Genomic DNA, 18,569 nt, shown 5'->3' on the forward strand with positions numbered 1-18,569 from the left:
CTATTCCCAATAGAAAAGCTAGGGGAAGGAAATAAGCCAGAAGTGGAGTGGGGTTCATTTCTTTTAAATATGAAAGAAAAAAATTAATGATTATGTACAACTTTGAAAATAAAATGTAAAAGGATTATTTAATGAGCATGTGTAATATTAATGCTAAAATGCAAAAGATAGCAAAATGTGAAGTAGTATATAAACAAACTGTTACCTCTGGGAAGAAGGCCTTGTTGGAGAGGATTTGGGAGGGAAGAGGTAAAATGAGGACTTTATTTAAACTATATATATATATATCTGTGGTGTTTGAGAAATTTTTTTATAAACTTTTAACACTTCTATAACAAACAAAAAATAAAATGTAACATATAAAAAACAGCAATCAAATAGCAAACTAAAAAACAGTGCACTAGTAGCTATGAGGGAATGGCCAGTTGGTGTCCATTAGAATCGAGGTGAGGCAAAGAGATGAAGACAACACGGACTACAGGCCTGGAGACTTCAAGATAAGGGTCCTAGATATGGGCAAAGGTACCTGGGGAGGGCAGCAGGTAAACACTGGGGCCCGTGCAGTATAGGTATAAATATGTTGTTTCAGCTGGGTCAACAGTGCGAAGATCCCAACATTCTGCTAGAACTGGGGGCAGAGTGTGTGGCTCAAAGAGTAGCTCAGTGATCGTTTTTCCCTGCCCCAGTGGCTTAAGAGGCTGCCTTTGTACCTGTCCTAATAATAATTAAATTCAGCACGTGGCTGAACCATGAGTCACGTAACCAGGACCCTGGATATAAATACCTAAGACGTAGCTATAACCAAAGGTGCTCTGGTCCCTACTAACCAGTGGTTCTCAAGCTGATTTGGATCACTGACAACTTTGAGAATCTGATCAAAGCCATGGATCATCTCCCCTGACAATCACAAGTACACACTTGAAGCACCATGGAGTTCAGCCCCTATGAGGGTCAGACAGCAGGTGAAAGAGCAAAGAAACACTCGAGTATACTGAAAGGAAAGAAACAGCACAAATCTGCTGGCTACAGCTGCTCCCAGAGCAAGATGGTCCTGGGCTGGCAGGATGTGGGACAACACAGGGCATCTTCCTTAGCTCAGAAGCAGAGGGAGGTTCGGGCCGCAGACAGTGCTCCGCTTGCCCATGACATCCACGGCAGCTTAAGAAGCTGAGTCTTCTGGTGGCAGCACCAACAAAGGAAACTCTCCCAAAGAGACATGGAAGTGATCAGACAGGAAAGCAGAGCTCTGCAAACCAACATCAAAGAGCCCCAAGTTGAAAAGAGATTCTGTGTTTGTGTGTGTGTTTGTGTGCACATGTGCACGCAGTTTTGCGAGAAATGTTTCTAAAATAGTAACAAGAAAGGCTTTCTGAGCTGGCCAAAAGGAACAAAGCTTTGCCTAGTTGTGAGCAAGGCGGGAAGAGACCAGAGGAGGGTCTTACCTGCAGTAGTTATGCTCGCCCACGCCCCCCTCCCCGTTGGGGTACTTCAGAGTGTTGTAAGGATGCTGGAAAGTCTCGTTCCAGAACAGACATGGCTTCCCACCTTGCAGTGCCGTCCAGTTCTGCGTTCCCCTGTAATCTGCACCGTTGGCTGTGAAACATTCTAGGAAAAAGAAAAGACAGAGCAAACTAAGTTTCTGGCAACATCTAGAGCTTCCTCCCTCTGTGCTAGATGTCTTGTTTTGTTTGGATAGAGCTGGAAATGGGTAGCGTCTTGCTGGATACGAGACACAGCGGGTTGAACACTGGTAGGGCTGGGTACCCTCCAAAGCCCAGGCTCCTCTTGGCGCTTGCTTGTCTGCAGACACAAGGACATTTTCCCCGAAAGTATACAGATCCCAGCTAGGATATAAACAGGGAGCTGAAATGTATTGAAGCCCATGAAGTGAACCAGGAAAACCCCCAAATCTGGGAGCCGTCCGTGAGGAACTCTGGGTGCTCAGAGGGGGTCACTGAGCCGCCAGCGTCTCTGCGTGGTAACTGGAACCAGGGCACCAGCTCTAACTGAGCTCTCCTCCACGGCTGAAAGGCTGCACTGACACTTGGATCTAATAAGGCCATGGGATACAGCAACGCCTTGGAATCCCAATCACATGGGCCTGGGAATGACTCACATTCCCTGGTAATGAAGAACAGTCCTCCCCATGCTGCTTGAGACGGAGGTGCCACAAAACAGACAGTCAACAGGAGGGAGTGGGCGCTGAGCTGGCATTTTCTTTCACCTCCTTCTGAAATTCCTTCCTACAGGACACGTTCAACATGGTCTGAGTTCCCTTTGATAAGAAGACAAAACCCTTGCAGGTGCAACAGTTGTGCTTCTAAAATCTGCCTTTCAGACTTCGTGGGGGAGGGGTGGAGGTTGGATGGGAACCTCGGCTGAGAGGATTTCCCCCCACATATTGCACACATTACATTCGCAGAGGTTCACGAGAAAGGCACGGTACAAAGAGCGATTTCCGAAAATTAGCTTAGTTGAAACTGACAGATAGAAGCACTTCAAACACTTCTTTAAGATGTATCCCTAGGAACCTGACAATCTGGGGGAGTTACGCTAACATTCTTGGCTCTGTTCCTTTCCCTCTCCTGGCATGTGCTGACCCACGACTTCCGGCATGAAGGACTCACACCTCCAGCTCCCAATGTGGGGCATGCTCCTCTTCTAGCCTCAGCATGTGCATAACACGGGCAGGTCTATACTCTGAAATGTATCTGAAACCTACCTGCAGATCATCTCTCTTCCTGTACCCACTTCCTCTCCCAATCTGGGCCGGTTTTGCCCAGAATGGCACGGTTTTATGGACAGCCAAAATAACCAGGAACCCCAGGCTGCACAGGACACCTCACACTTCACCTACACGTTGTGAGAAGGGTGACTTGTCATGTTCTGAGTCAACCGAACCCTCCACCAAGAGTGTGCACGAATTTAAAAAGTTCAAAGGTAACTGAAGGAGGCAGCTCAGTATAGCAGAAAATCACTGGTCCCAGACCTGATGCCAAACAGCTGTGCGACCTTGGATGAATCACCGCCATCCACATCACTGCTGATGTTTACATGGAGTTCTACTGAGTGCCAGGCTCTGCTCTAAGTGCTTCACATCAGCTCATCACCAGCCCAGCCCGGAGGCCTTAACACCCCCACTTTGCAGATGAGGCGACTGAGGCTCACGCTCACACCCTACGCTGCCTCTGACAACCCCTTGGCCTCACTCGTGCTTTCCTGCTCTCCCTCACCCTGCTTCCTCTCACAGGTGAGTCCTGTGGACTTCTGTCAAACGAGTTCCCTGAAACTACCCTCTCCTCTCCGTCACCTTTGTCCCGATAGCCATGGGAGGACAATATGGTCCGATTCGGGTCCCACAGCATCCACTTTCGTGCTCCCAACAACCCATTCTCCACACAGGGCTCAAAACTCCCAGAGAGATGTGAGCACTGGGAACAAAACCCAGAGCCTTTGTCCCCGTCTGCGAACCTGTGAGACGTGGCCCCAGGCCCTCTCTCCACCAACCAAGCTCTCCCCTCGTCATTTGCTGTGCTCCAGCCACATTCTTCTGCTTTTAATTCTATAAACACACCATGCTATTTCCTGCCTGAAAAGTTCTTCCCCTAATACTTCCCATCACAGACTAAACATTATCTCCTCAGAAAACCCTTCCCCACCATCTCCACTCGTTTCTCTGCCCTTCATTTGTTTTCTTCGTAGCACTTATCATCACTAGGAATATATATGATCTGCTGGAGAGAGAGAGAGACTTGTGTGTGTGTGTGCATGTGGGCTCGTCACACCAGAGCCCTACCCAGTCTCAGGCTTAGAGCAGGACCTGGGAAGCTATATTCCTAAAAATCTGCCCTGGTGATGATTCTAAGAACATCATGCCAATCTCTGCCAGTTACTAGAATCTTAATTTCTATGTGTTAGAAATCTTTTTCCCTTATCGAAAGTGACTGAGGGGCTTGGGAGCCAGAAATGCGGGCTGACCAACGGAAAGCCTTAGCAGTAGACAGCAATCTGCAGGGCAGTGGGTCAGTGTTCCCTGATGACTTGATCTGAAGAAGAACGTGGTGGCCATCCATACAAGGATGGAACAGCCCTCTGGAACGGGATGAGGTGGCATCTGAGAGATGGGAAGGGTACGAGCAAGCCTGTTGGCTTTAGTCTGCTTCTCCCAGACCCAGTTTTGTTCTTAATTACACTAGGGAAACTGAGGCAGTGTTAGCAGATTTGACAATTATTTTTTGAGCAGACTTGCCCAGTGCATGTCAATTGTGTGTGGGGGGGTGGGGCGGGGTGTAGGGGGACAAGAAAAACAAACGTGAACACCCTGGATTACAATTGTGTGCATCTTGATTTCATCAGAATACTAGGGTGGGTACTAGGACAAGAAGAGGAAGCAAACAGTAAATGACACAAGAAGGACTTTCTGGGTAGAGGGCATGGCAGGCACAGACCCGGAAAACTGCATAGACTCTTTGGGAAAGTGCAAGGCCGCTCCTCTGACCCAGCCAGAGTAGGGCGAGTATGCGGGGAAGGGTGGGTGGGACATGAAGAGGAGGGGCCAGGCAAGACCAGGATGTGTAAGGTCTTGAAGGCCATATAAGTTAGGTTTTTGCTTTTGTTCTAAGAATGAGAGGAAGACATTGGAGGGTTTTGAGCAGAGAAGTGACGTGATCAGATTTATCCTTCAGTGGAATTGTAGCCGCTGGGAGGAGGAGGAGCTGTGAAGAGCGTGCCAAGCAGTGGCAAGGGGACCCTAGGTGGCTGTTGCAGATGATGGGCTGGAAAGAAGGCCTGGCCTGGGCCAGGCTGGCAGCTGAAGGGTGGGAAGAAGTGGCTGGACTCTGGATGTATTTTGAAGGTAGAACCAAAGTATTTGCTGGGGGGCAGGGGTTTGATGAATACAGGGTCCCAGAGAAAGAGCAATTGGCAACAACACCAAGGAGGTAGGCCTGGGCAGCTGGGTGAATGGTGCTGCCATGTACTATGATGGGGCAGACCCAAGAGGCACAGTATCTTGTGGGTGGAATCAAGGCTTTGGTTTTGGACAGGAAAACTGGATAGAGATAAGAGAGTAAGCAGATGGCTAGATGAGCCCAGGGTTGAGGAAAGAAGCCAAGGCCAGATCCAGAAGTGTGGAGGTAACAGCGCCTGTGTGGAGAGAGAGGACATCTGGGCCACGCCCTGGAGCCCTGCCGCATTTCAGGCCTGGAAGAAGGGCCCAGCCGTGAAGGCTGACAGAGCATAGTCTGGGAGGTGGGATCTTGAGGGGAGAAGGGGTTTTGAGAAGGAAGGGATCATAAGCTGTGAAAAGCACTGCTTTATTTCCTGCCTGTCTTCTCTAGCTGGAGCCCACTCCATTCATCTCTGTTGGACCTTTCCTCTCTATCAGAGAACCCCAAGTCTTTTGTTTTGGGGGACTGAAGGAAAACAGCCCTTAAGTTAGACACAAGCCTGAAGCACTCGGGCTTAATTCTGCCTTTCTAAGCTGGCGATGCCTTATCTTTTTCTCCATCACCAAAATCCTTCAAAGTATGGCTTGTGGCATTTATTTTTTAAAAACTGGAGATGCACTTGTGGTCAGAGGAGGATGCTGATGGGCGCGGGCCTGTCCTGCTCTGGCTCTGACCTGGCTGCTGTACCTCCTTCACAGCATATCCCTTCTACAACTCAAGTTTCTTTATCTCTGAAAAGAGGGCGGTCAGCGAGATCAGGAGTCCTAATCCTTTTACGTACACAGAGACCTCTTGGAGAACAGGATGAAAGACAGGGATCTGATTCCCCAGACAACCATCACATACACAACAGTTTACAGTTTCAGAAGTGCTCATGGAGCCCCTGAAGCCCTTCTATGCAGCCCTGACCACCTGAACAAGTGATACCTACAGAACAGACATATATGCACATGTAAACTTCCAGGACTGAATGTTTAATCTCCAGGGTTATGAAACAGTTTAAATCAAATACTTTTCTCACTTTCTAGCAAGAAAAACTTCTAGCATGGAAAGAGCACGATACCGGCTGGAGTTAGAGCTCAGCTCTGTGGTTTACAAGCTGCAGGCATGCAGCTGAACTCTGAGCCTCAGTTTCTTCACTGGTACAAAGGGGGATTCGATTATTAATAGCTTGGGACAAATGGAAGAATCAGAGGAACTGCAAGTAAAGTGCCTAGTACACAGTAGGTGCCCCATAAATCATTATTATGTAAATAAACAGTGCATTACTATGTTACTAAACTGTAAAAAAATTAAACTTTATTATAACTTTGAAAGTACTGTAACAATCATGATCATGTAGTTTACCCCATAAAAATACATAGCTATAAAAGGCAATATGTCATGGATGGACAGGCACACCATTCTGCTATTTACAGTTCTGTTGACAGTTTCCAGGCTACCATGCGGGTAGAAAAAAATATGTAATGTTTGAAAAAGAGGGGATATATGTACATGTATAGCTGATTCACTTTGCTGTATAGCAGAAATTTTCAACACTGTAAAGCAACTATACTCCAATAAAAATTAATTAAAAATAGATAAATAAAAGGAAAAAATATATATGGTTTGAGCCCTATGTTGAATTCCAGCATTCAGTGGATAAAAGGTAAGGCGAAAAACATATATGCTTTTCTTAAAATTCCAACTGTGTGATGAAACATGTCTTTGTTTATATATGCTACTGAAATCACATAATTCAATATTTGTACTTATTATAAGTGAGGAAAATGCCAAGTTAAGAGTCTCAGGCAATTTAACCCTTGATGGGTTGTGTATACACTGAATTTTTAAAGTTCATGTTTAAAACTGTAATGAGGTATTCTGTTAAAATAATTAAAACTTGACATATATGAGATAGTGGTGGGAAAGCAAAAGACATTCTACTCCTCAACAACATTTAATAAAGTTGAAGAATAAGCTCTCAATGAAGCTCCAAGTCATTCCTAGCGACACTATTTCCCTGAACCATTCCTAACCACACTATTGAGAAATAGAAATTTTTTCTCATACTGAGTCTTGAATTTTCCTAGTTTTCTGGTAGCTAATTACTAGTTAGATCTCTGTTGATGTGATTTTTGTGAGAGTCACTGTTTTTAATCCATCAGAGTCGAGTTTCTGTTCCACATAGAACCATTCAGCATCTCTATTAATCCTATGTTGGAAGAATCTGGCTGATTTTAGCCTAGTTTGAAATCAACACGAATCAACAAGCACTAAATTGAATTATGACATCTTAAAATAAGGCAGACAATATTTTTCAGCAGGAATATCTTCTGTTCTTTTAAAAGGTATCGGTTAAGTTTGGCAGGCAGGTAGATTATAGAACTACAAGGCTGAAGTGGAAAAAGCTCCTTTTAATACTTAGATAGAGACATAAGAGTGTCGTCAGATGTTGGCACAACACACCTGGTGCGTTTCCAGTACAGACTGGTGTCTGGTGGGAACTTGTGTGTAGGTCCTCAACGCCTGCGGTCCCTGACAAAATCATCTTTTGCCCTTAAGACACACTCAAAGGCACTTCAGAAATGCTTATTTCAGTTACACGGAACCTGGAGGTCAAGAAGTGTGTGGCCCTGGGAAGTCAGTGGTTCTCAGCTTTTCTCACCCCAATGGGGCTGAGCCTGTGAGAAGAAAGTCTACATCTTTAACACCGATGGCTCCCCAAGGGCAGGGATTCCCATGATTACAAGAAGGCAAGTGATCTAGATCTTGGTTTAGATCTAGATCCCCAGAGAGAGGCTAGTCTGCGGGGAAGGAGGAGGCCTTCTATATACATAGTGCATAGAGAATCACTTGCAGAAAGAGGAAATGACACGAAGTAAGTAGCTGACACTGCGAGGTTTAAAGAAATCACCTGGATTTGGGTCTCCACTTCTTCATTTGTGAAATGAGGGGATTGGAGCCAACGTCCCTTCACTCTAAACCCTAATCTCAGGAGTCTAACAAAATAGGACAGAGATGCAAAAGTCTGAGGTAATGTGACAGGAAAGGCTTAATGACTAAAAATCTCTTCCGAGCTTATAATGCTCTAATTCTGTTTCTCTAATGGAAGCAATGATTCTTCAGGAAAAAAAAACAAAACAAAACTCACCTCCCATGTGGGCCCTGCCTCTGGAGAGGCTCTTATAGCACTCTTTTTTGCTTAGAAGAAGCTACATCTTCAACATATATATGTCAAAGAAAAAAGAAAAAAAGGGGAAACTTCTAGGTGAATAGAGACTTAGGTTAATAGAGTCAGATCACCTAAATGCACCTTGTTTAGATCCTTGTTTGAACTGTAAAAAACACCCATGAGACAGTCAGGAATATTTAAATACTGATTAATGGACTGGATATTTGATGATACTAAGAAATCATTGTTAAATTTTTTAGCTGTGACAATGGTAGTGGTACTATGTTTTTGAAAAGGGTTCTTATCCTTTACAGATACATACTGAAATATTTACAGATGAGATGATATGATACCTGAGATTTGTTACAAAATAATCCAGTTGTAGGAATCAAAGGGATACAAATGAAATAATACTGGCCTTGGTTGACAATCATGGAAGCTGGGAGAGAGATACATAATGACTTCCTTACACTCTTCTATTTTTGTACATGTTCTAAATTTCCCATATTAAAAATTTTTGAAAGGACACCTTGAAAATACTAACATGTTGTTTTACAATTAATCTACCTTAGTTTCTTTTTCAAGAACTATGATCAAACTCAATCAACCATAAATTCACTCATCTAAAATCAAGACAGACATTCACGTACCATGTTCTTGGACTATGTATTCACAGTTCAAATGACCACAGGAAAAAGTTCTGTACTTCTGCCCAAAGTAGAATTGCCACAAAATAATCACTGTAATTATTTAAATTATCAGTAGCTTTTCTATTAAAATATCTTTCAGATCTTCCTTTTCATTCATAGGAACAGTGTGCTTAAAAACAGCATCCCGTACCTCTCAAAGTTATTTTAACTAAAGAATGCATACTTTTGGAAGAGGACCTGAGGTCTTCTATTTGAATCTCCAGCTTATTCATAACAGACGAAAACGTTGCTCAGTTGCTCAGTCTTTGCAATCCCGTGGACTCTAGCCCACCAGGCTCTTCGGTCCATGAAAATTTCCAGGCAATAATACTGGAGCAGGTTGCCATTTCCCACTCCAAGGGATCTTCCCAACCCATTAACAGATAAAATACTTGATTAAAAGACTGTTCTAAGAAACAATGAACCTATACTAAGCAACGGACCAGAGGTTTAAATTCAGAAGACCCATGAAAAAACTTCAGAGAGGGGTCCTTATTACTTGTTATGTAGTAATTTGAAAAACAGATAACTATCAAAGCAGAGCAGGCCCTGAATGCAGGGCTGCTTGGGTTCCAGTCCCCAGTCTGGGTTTCATCTGGAATATGCTCTACTCTTACCCAGGGAAGGCCCACTGGACAGCATGCACGGCTGTCACAGTGAAGCATGTGTTTTTGCCGGGAAGAGTCACCATGAACATGGAGTAATGCTTGAGGAATTGACAGTCATTCTGTAGGATATTATAAACAAATACGCTCATCAAATTGAAGACCAGGAGATAGCTTTTAAGAAAGAATGAGGGACTTCCCTGGTGGTCCAGTGGTTAAGAATCTGCCTTGCAATACAGGGAATTGGGATTTGGTCTCTGGTCAAGAGAAGTAAGATCCCATATGCCTCTGGGCAGTGTAACTCGCGTGCCACAACCAAGACCTGATGCAGCCGACAAAAAAAGGAAAAAGAATGACCATTCACCTACCAACATATACAGAAAGATTAGGCCAAGCTTCGGTGAAAGTATGAACTCTCTCAGAAGTCACTAGCTCAGCAGAACTCTAAGGAAAACATTTCATTAATTAACCGTGGACTTTTCTGCCAGTACCAGCAGGACATATTCTATCACAGCATGGTGACGACACCTCTCTCAGTGTAATGTTTGAGCATCAGTGGGTCTACTTAAATATTTACTCATGAATATCCTCTTCAATCTTGAAATAAAATTTCACACTAGAGTTTTCACGGAAGGAAATGGGAAGCATAATAAAATGTTTTCAAGTTCAAAGCCCACTTCTCTGATGGACAATAACTTAGTGCATCATAAGTCAACTGTAAAGCATCGGAACATAGGACAAATGTTGGAGAACTATTTGAAAGCTCAGGGTCCAGAGGAGACAGCACTACACTCCTATGGAAACCACAGGCTCTAAAACAAGTCCCACAGCGCCTGCTGTCCCAGCTCTTCTAAGACTTGATCATCTTGAACTGTAATTGCTCCAGAAGCACCTGGCCCCGCTTCCACTAGCCCGTAAGTTTCCCGAGCGGTTCACTCATCTCTGTGCTCTCAGCAACTACAGACCACACAGAACATGCCTGGCAAACATCTGTTGAGTGAGGGAAGCAGGTGTATGGAGGGCTAGGTGGGGAACCCAAGATGGACATATTCAGAGAGCCCAGGTTTCCTTACCAGTTTGGGCCTCCACCCTGGCTGTCAGTGCCATACTGTGAAATGACCCGGGAGAAGTTCCAAGAAAGTTTATGTAAATCAAAGTAATTAAAAATCAAATGCTTGCTATTTAAACCAAGGGAATCTGCTATTTAAATGGAATCCATGGTAGAATTGCTTGTAACAGGGAATGAGCAGCCCTCTTTGCAATGAATACACCTGTTTCTATTCTGAGTCTGCTTGCAACAGGAGACACCTGGCTCAAATCTACACCTCACCTAACCATCACTTGAGCAACACTTTCACACTGTCTGAAGTTCTCGATCAGACTAAAAAGGAGATAAAAATAAACTGATACAGTCCGACTTCTGGACAAGTTTCATGAGTACTGCCTGTGCCCAATTTTTAATTTCAGACAGTGAGAAAGTTCTCCAATAATGGAATCCTGGAGGGCAGCCAATGCTCCATGGAAGCCAGGCTCTGGGCTATTCAGCTTCCCTTGGTTGATATGGAGTGGGCAAATAAATACAACAGCCTGTGAATGAGGAGCTAGCTGACTGCCAGGTAGACAGTGTATTTTAGGGGAGTGCGTGATCAGTCGTGTCCGACTCTTTGCGATCCCATGGACTGTAGCCCGCCAGGCTCAGTATTCCAGGCAAGAACACTGGAGTGGGTTGCCATTTCCTACTCCAGGGGATCTTTCTGACCCAGGATCGAACCCGCATCTCTTGAGTCTCCTGCACTGGCAGGCAGATTCTTTTACCACTGAGCCACCTGGGAAGCCCCAGTGTATTTTTAGAGCACATCTTTAAATTAAAACCCAAAGCAACAAAGTTGTCGTTTTCTATGATTTGGCACAGGGACAAGTCCTAGTCAGAGATGCGGGGCATACAGTAGACATTTGATAACATTTGTTAGTCAGTTCCAAGATAAAGATATGACTCAAGAGACAAGTTTCAGAAATCCTGGCCATGGAGACAGCTTGAGGCAGAAGTCAAGTCTCAGTTCCGTTGTCACCTCCAGTCACTCAGAACAATGAGGACAGATGGTGGCCAACAGACTGATTTGTTGGTCAAAGGTTTAAAGTTTCAGGCGATGTTTCATGTATCAAGAATTTGGTTGCTAGATTTAGCAAATGGAAGTACAGAATGCCCAGTTAAATTGGAATTTCAGATAAACAACTAACGATTTTTTAAGATAAGTATTCCCAAATATTGCATGAGACAAACACACAAAAAATTACTGTTTATCTGAAATTCAAATTTAATTGAGTGTCCTGTATTTAATCTGGCACTCTTACTCTAGAGAAAGTGGAAACATACGGTGACCCACAGACCTCCCTACTCCACTGAGATTTCTGAAGCCCTGTTCACAGAAATGCTTAAGGAGTTTAGATATGGATGAAGAATCTATTTTCTTAAGAGTGAAAAAAGATGTTGATCAGAGTCGCCTACTCTGAGGCCACAGAGAAGAGAAGGGCAAAAGAATTATATGATCAGGACAGGTTTCTCAATCTCGGCATGACTGACACTTCGGGTTGGATAATCCTGTAGGGGGCGCTGTCCTGTGCATTCCAGGATTGTCAGCAGCATCCCTGGCCTCTACCTGCTAGATGCCAGTAGTGCCCCGCTCCCCACAGCAAAAATGTCTCCAGATATTGTCAAATGTGCCTCGGGGGCACAAATCTCCTCTAGTTGAAACCACTGAATTAGAAGAAATGGTCAAATAAACAGAGAGTGTCATACTCATTAACCAGTGGTCACAGAACAAAAGATTCTTCTCAAGGGAGAAATTTTCAGCTCAGCCCGGGGGCCCCCTCAGGCCCGTAAGAAGGATGAGAGGACTAGTTATTTCAGCTAAGACAATCAGAAACCCTTCACTGGCCAGAAGCACTGGAGGAGAATCTTCGGTGAGCCAAGCCGATGAAGTTCTGCATGGCAGTGCACACATCACAAAGCAGGGAGACGCACCCAGCCTTTGAAGACGTTCCTTTTAAGTTAACCTCCCTTCCAACTAAACTTTTTCCAAATCTCTTCCTGCCATTTGGAAGTTGAGTGATTCTCAGCTGAAAAGGCCTGTATATACGAGGTGCAGATGGCAGCAGTTATGGCCCTCACCAGATGCTGCAGTCTCTAATTTGATTGAAAGGATATAATTAGACAACAGAAACACTTTAATGAAAGAGCAAAACATGGAGGGAGGGAAGGATTGAAGGCCCTTAACTGATGCCAAAACACCCACCAGTAATAGAGGCTTTGAGTCTGGGGAAAAGGAAGGGGAAAGCCCCTTAAAAGGACAGTCCCCATCCTGTTTATTTCCCCATAGACACAGGAATAGGGATTTTATTACTGTAGATTTCCACTGTATTTTATGTGGGAACAATCTGATTAAAACCAGAAGAAGTCTTCGGAAGAACATCAAAGAAAAACAAATATGGCTTCTGTGGTCATTATTAAAAATATTTTTACCAGTCCAATAATTTTCTTTGAAGATGAATTTTTATAGATTGAACAGCAGCAAGTAATTTATATACTGTGATGATACTGGTTAACAATCCCTACTGTTCTAGAATAGAACTACTTGGCCGCCATGTTTTCATCCAATGTCAGGACACCAAAGAACATGGACAGCCACTTAACATTTGTTTGGAAGATATCAAGAAACTGGGGAGAGTTAGTCCTATAAGTCAACGCTACAACTGTTCTGAATCATCTTTAAAAGTTGCCTCTGCTGTTTTTATTATTTCCTAGCTTTCAAACTTTGAGTGTGAGTACACTGCTCTGGTTCTAACCAAGAATCTAACCAAATTGAAAGAAGTCCAGCCCTCAAAGTCTGAAGTTGCTAATGTGGTGTGACACTCTGGTTTGGAAGCCTCCTCAGCCCACTAGAAGTGGGACCCCGCCCTCATGGAAAATTGAACAATAAAAGTTTAATGCTCTGGCTACTTGCCAGGGATTAAATCAGTGGTGAGAGAAACTAGAAGCTGGGCCCAGCAAAGGGGCAGCTCCGAGAGGGTACTGTTATAAGTAGGAGGGAGACACAGCCTTGTGTAGGAGGTGGCCCGAAATCTTTTGTCTATAAAGTTCTTCCTAGTCCCCAACCTCATTCCTCTTCAAACTGGTGCAAGTCCAGGCGAGGGAGGTGTTTACCTAGAAAGTGGTTTAAAGGCAGGTGGGGAGTGGGAAGATTTCCATAGGGAAGGAAAAGGCAGGTTTCTGTGGAGTGGCCATTTTTGAAGAGGGACAACCTTCTGACATTTCTACAAGGGCTCCTTTGCTTTCTCTGTTCAATCTGAATCCAGGATAAGGTCCCAGAGGTGAGGTCTGGGGAAGAAGCACTGCTATCTTGAGAGGAAGACACTGAAGACAACAGAGAAAGGGGGAAAAATACAGAGTGACCGCGGGCTCCTCTCCTAGACTCACGCTTCTGGGTTCCAGCTGGATTCTCAAGATCAAAATAACATGGGAGAATGTCAGTCAGAGTTCTCACCCATTCACCAGGAGTCAGCCAGCAACTAACCTGCCAGGTGACGACAGGGGGCTTGAGGAGACCTCACCTCAAAACCCGCACAGGTAGCTTGCTAAGGAACACATTGACTTCCTCCTGTTGTCCTTAGTCAGGAGGCAAAAACCCAGACAAAAGCTGCAGATCCAAACTTCCGGCCTCTCCCAAGTGTTTTGCATTAACTGTTCCACAGTACAAATACAATCAACTTGGTATGTTTATTTCATTTTGTTTTTTTCAAAAATGTTTTAAAATAATCAGCCATGCTAAACACATTGTTGTTTTTCTAAAGGCCACTTTATAAAAATGACGATAGAACCATGGAAATAAAACTCAACTGTTTAGGAAAATGATAGAAGTTTGTTTTCTCTTTTTTTTTTTTCTGGCTTTTTTTTTTTTTTAATATCTCAGGGCTGGTGCCACCTGCTGCCTGGGCTTTCCTCTGAGAAACAGATCTCTCAACAGTTTGATCCAAGCAACATCTGCATAGCTGAACAAACCCTGGGCTGGTTCTGAGGCAGGCTCTGTTTTCTTTATGTACTGCACACTGAACCACACTGAATTTCTTTTTATTTATTTATTTATTTATTTATTTTTGAATTTCTTTTTAAAGCTTTTTTTTTTTAAGTCTTAGTAAAGATCCAAATGTATGTGCATGAAATTTCCCTCCCGGACACATTATTTTTAATTGTGGTAAAATATACATAACATAAAATTTACCTTTTCAACCATTTCTTAAAAGTCTTTTAAAGTCAGCTACTAGTAAAAGGTAAAAATTCATTCACCAAAATCATTTGCCTCCTTGTCACCTTTTCAGACCAGTGAACAGTGGGAAAAGAAAATCAGTACATATGGACCTAGAGCAGGACTTGGTCAAGTACAGCCTGTAGGCCAACTCTGGCCCACTGCCTGTTTTTGTATGTCCTATGAGCTAAAATATGCTTTTTAAACTTCTAAATGGTTGGAAAAATTAAAACTTGTGACACGTAACAATTACACGAAATTCGAATGTGAGTGTCCATGTGAGTTTTACTGGAAGACAGCTACTCTCATTCATTCACATTTTGTCTACGGCCTCTTTTGCCCTACAAAGCCAGAGTTGAGTAATTGCAGCAGACAGTACATTGCCCACAAAACCCCAATTATTTACTGTCTAGCCCTTTATAAAAAATGATTGCCGACACCTGATCTAGACCTCTGATGGCATTACAGGCTTGAAAATTCTAAAGACGATATATTGCCCATCACACCAAATTCCTAATCTGTACACTGTGAAGCAACTGAAAGCAATATATTTTACCTTCATCACTGATTGCCTTTGATCCAAATAACCTAAATCATAAGTAAGCATATCAAGAATATCTCTGTTAAATGTACCGAGTTGCTGTTTCTTAGCAGTGAGCTTAAACTGAACTTCTTTTTGCTGTAAGATTTATAAAAGGTCTCATTACATACTCAAACACTTAAATAGCTTTGTCGAGGAGTGAGTTTTCACAAAAAGATGAGAGTTCTTTGATGCCCGGTCAGTTTTGACCATTTCCCTGTCTCTTAAAATACTAAAAGCATAAAAGAAACTGGCATGCACGTTGGTCCCCTTCACTACTCTCGGCCCTTCTGTTCGTTCATGCTAAGTCCCTTCAATTATGTCCGATTCTTTGCCACCCCATGGGCTGGCTGTAGCCCACCAAGCTCCTCTGTCCATGGGATTCTCCAGGCAAGAATGCTGCAGTGAGGTGCCATTTCCTCCTCCAGGGGATCTTCCCAATCCAGGGATTGAACTCATGTCTCTGGCACTGGGAGGCAGGTTTTTTGCAGGTAATCCTATTAACATTAATGGAGTCCCCACAAGGGACAAAGCTCTGTACACTATGAAGTTCTTACTGTTAACTGAACTCACAGGTTTTAGGGCAAGACACATTACTGTCTAACGGGACAAATTCTAGATGAGGAGCTAGAGGAGAATGAGTATCAACTATAAAACGATGTTCACGGCAAACGTTACCAGAGTTGAGACACTGCTGACGCACACCCAGCAGGCCCTAAATATGGTGAAACACTGATGGTGAGGTGAAACACTGAAGGTATTTGCCTTCAGCGGAAAACTCAGAGCTAAAGTCCACCCAGCCTTCTCTTCCTATCTCTTGGCTGTCCCCTGCAGGTTAGTAAATTCCAGATGGGAGTCCACGTCAGAGAGTCCATGGCCCTGGCTGCCTTTCTCCTTGAAGAGGGAGTCTAGATTCCACCACTAACCTCTACATCCCTCCTTATCTGTTATGAAGGAAGGGAGAGGATCTTAGAGGGTAAAGAGAAGGGAGATCATTTGGGGTTGGCTATACACTGTAATTAGAAGTATCACTGATAGGGAATGAGCTAACTGTTTTCATAAAGTCAGCATTCAAAAATGCAAACCACTAGTAATTTAAATATTACAAAATTATGCAGAATGTAAGTATTGAAATAATTTTTTCCATCCACAAAATTTTAGAGAAAATTACAGTATCAAAAATATGAAATGGCAAGCCTGACATATCTTCAGAGTAAAACATGTTTTTTATTGGAAAGGATTTTAAAAAACTAGTGGGTAGGCTCTAGACAGGATGTGATGGTGAAGAAAGACCATGTGTTATCTCCCCCAAATTGCTCTGGAACTAAAGAGGAAAAGTCACAAGGCACTGATGTATTATCTCAAGATGGTAGGGAGAGAAGCTGATGAGGCTCACTGAATTGGGAAGATAGGCCTTATCACAAATCATTTCATAATGGTTATTTATTTGTCTCTAACCCAGACCCACTCTTCCCAGGTGGCTCAGTGTAAAGAATCCACCTGCCAATGCAGGAGACTTAGGAGATTTGAGTTTGATCCCTGGGTCAGGAAGATCCCCTGGAGGAGGAAATGGCAACCCACTCCAGTATTCTTGTCTGGAAAATCCCATGGACAGAGGAGCCTGGCGGGCTATAGTCCATAGGGCTGCAGTACTTAAGGACTAAGCGAGCACGCAGGCACACACAAACCCCAGACCCTGCAATAAAAGCACACCGAGGTTTGAGGTTCACGTGACATAAGGGCTGCTGCACTTGACCCTTTCTACTGAAGCAAAGGTGCCTGAGGAGGGTGCCACCTTCCAACAAGCATAAGCACACAGCAGGCTCCCTGAACACTTTTTAGAGCTATTACTTTGCCCTTTCCAGGAGAGGAACCAGTTTATTTCCACCTGTACCTCTCTCCATAGAGGACACTAAATCCTGGCCACAGAGATGGCAAAGTGGAGCTAAGGGGTTACTAGGTTACAGTTATGTTGACATATTCTGGCTCTCAGAAAGTTCCTCCGTCATTCCTCACATACGGTAAACAGTACAAGTGATCAAACTTCTGCAGAAGTTTTTGTAGATGTCCCCTTAAGAGGCCACTGATCACTCAGAAACCCCTTCCTGAGCCTAAGCTTTACAGCACTTGGAGAGCCCCCTTCTACCTCTCTCTCTAAAGCCAAGCCTTGCCTTTTACGGGGTTTAATCAGATTGGAAGCTCAGAGCATTCCCAGCGCAAAGGAGGTGTCCAGCACTTGGCAAACTGTGAAGCACTATAAAAAGAATTCTTAAATGTGTTCAGTGACTGCCTGCTGTGTGTGGGTGTGTTACCTGCAGTATATCCTTTAATCTTCACAACCAGCAAGGGAATTGCCATCATCCCTCCTTTACAGATGAGGAAACTGAGGCTCAGAGAGGCACAGCCCAAAGTCAGGCAGTAAGTGACAACATTAAACTTGATCTTTATCAGGAAACCAAGCTGGCAAGTAAACAAAGCAACCCAGAGTTTTCTTTCAGCAGCAAAATCCTGTCTCTCCAACATCACAGTCTGCGACTTTGGGTGGAGAGCCCAGAGGCTTGAGTTTTCCCACTCAGGCAAATCTGTAATGCACTTTTCCCACCCCTTTCCCTCACGTCCAATTCCCCACACTTGAACAACCTGCTGAGGAAGGTACCTGGGCCAGACAACGCCCTCTTGCCTGCTCTTCAACTTGGGAGAGTTCTGCTGCAAGGAAGGGTGTGAGGGCAAGCTAAGCAAGTTCCAGCTTCCATCCTGGTCTAGGGCCCCATGTGGGGAAAACCTGGCCTTGACCTTGGCCTGGGGAGCGGGTGACCCTGTTTAAAGTGTGGAGACACCCACGGGAAACGGGGGCTCTGCGTTGCACTGGCACGATGAGCACACTAAACTCTAGGGGAGACGTTTGCTATCACCCCCTTCCTTTCTTCCTCTCCCCACGCTAGACCTGCACCTGAGTCCCCGGGAAGTTCAAAGCGGGCCCCGGGGGTGGGGGCGGGGCGGGTAAGGGGACGTGCAGGCAGGGCAGAGCCGGTCGTCTTGGGACCCAGATCCGCCTCTACTAGTAGGACAGGCAGGTCAACTCGACTCCCCACGAGGCGCAGATTACAGAGCTGGGCTAGCGGGGCGCAGACCCGGGCAGAGGGGCCGGGCGCCCGCTCTCGTCGCCTCTCTGCACCCGCTGAGGAGCCGGGAGGCGCGGGGCCCGCGGACGTGGGAGGGAAAGGGGCCGGGGGGCGTCGCTGTGGGGCTGGCGGAGGGCGTCCTGGCCCGGGGTGTCGCTGAGGGGCTTGGG

General features: G+C 44.6%; 1 protein-coding gene across 3 annotated transcripts in view; it reads right to left on the reverse strand.

The window, feature by feature from the left end:
• Nucleotides 1-18,569, reverse strand: part of KREMEN1 (kringle containing transmembrane protein 1) — a 54,302-nt gene that overhangs the window by 35,307 nt on the left and 426 nt on the right. Inside the window, exons 1-2 of one of the 3 annotated variants that reach the window (XM_044929995.2) lie at nucleotides 17,590-17,653; nucleotides 1,443-1,605 (exon numbers count right to left, since the gene is read on the reverse strand). In XM_044929995.2, the coding sequence (XP_044785930.1) occupies nucleotides 1,443-1,605; nucleotides 17,590-17,638 (212 nt within the window). In that variant the 5' untranslated portion in view covers nucleotides 17,639-17,653. Of the gene's footprint in view, nucleotides 1-1,442; nucleotides 1,606-10,470; nucleotides 10,520-17,589; nucleotides 17,654-18,569 lie in introns of those variants that run through there. The other 2 variants (XM_044929996.2, XM_025267411.3) reach the window with 2 other exon arrangements.

Source organism: Bubalus bubalis, chromosome 17 (assembly GCF_019923935.1).
Source record: "Bubalus bubalis isolate 160015118507 breed Murrah chromosome 17, NDDB_SH_1, whole genome shotgun sequence".
Taxonomy (NCBI): domain Eukaryota; kingdom Metazoa; phylum Chordata; class Mammalia; order Artiodactyla; family Bovidae; genus Bubalus; species Bubalus bubalis.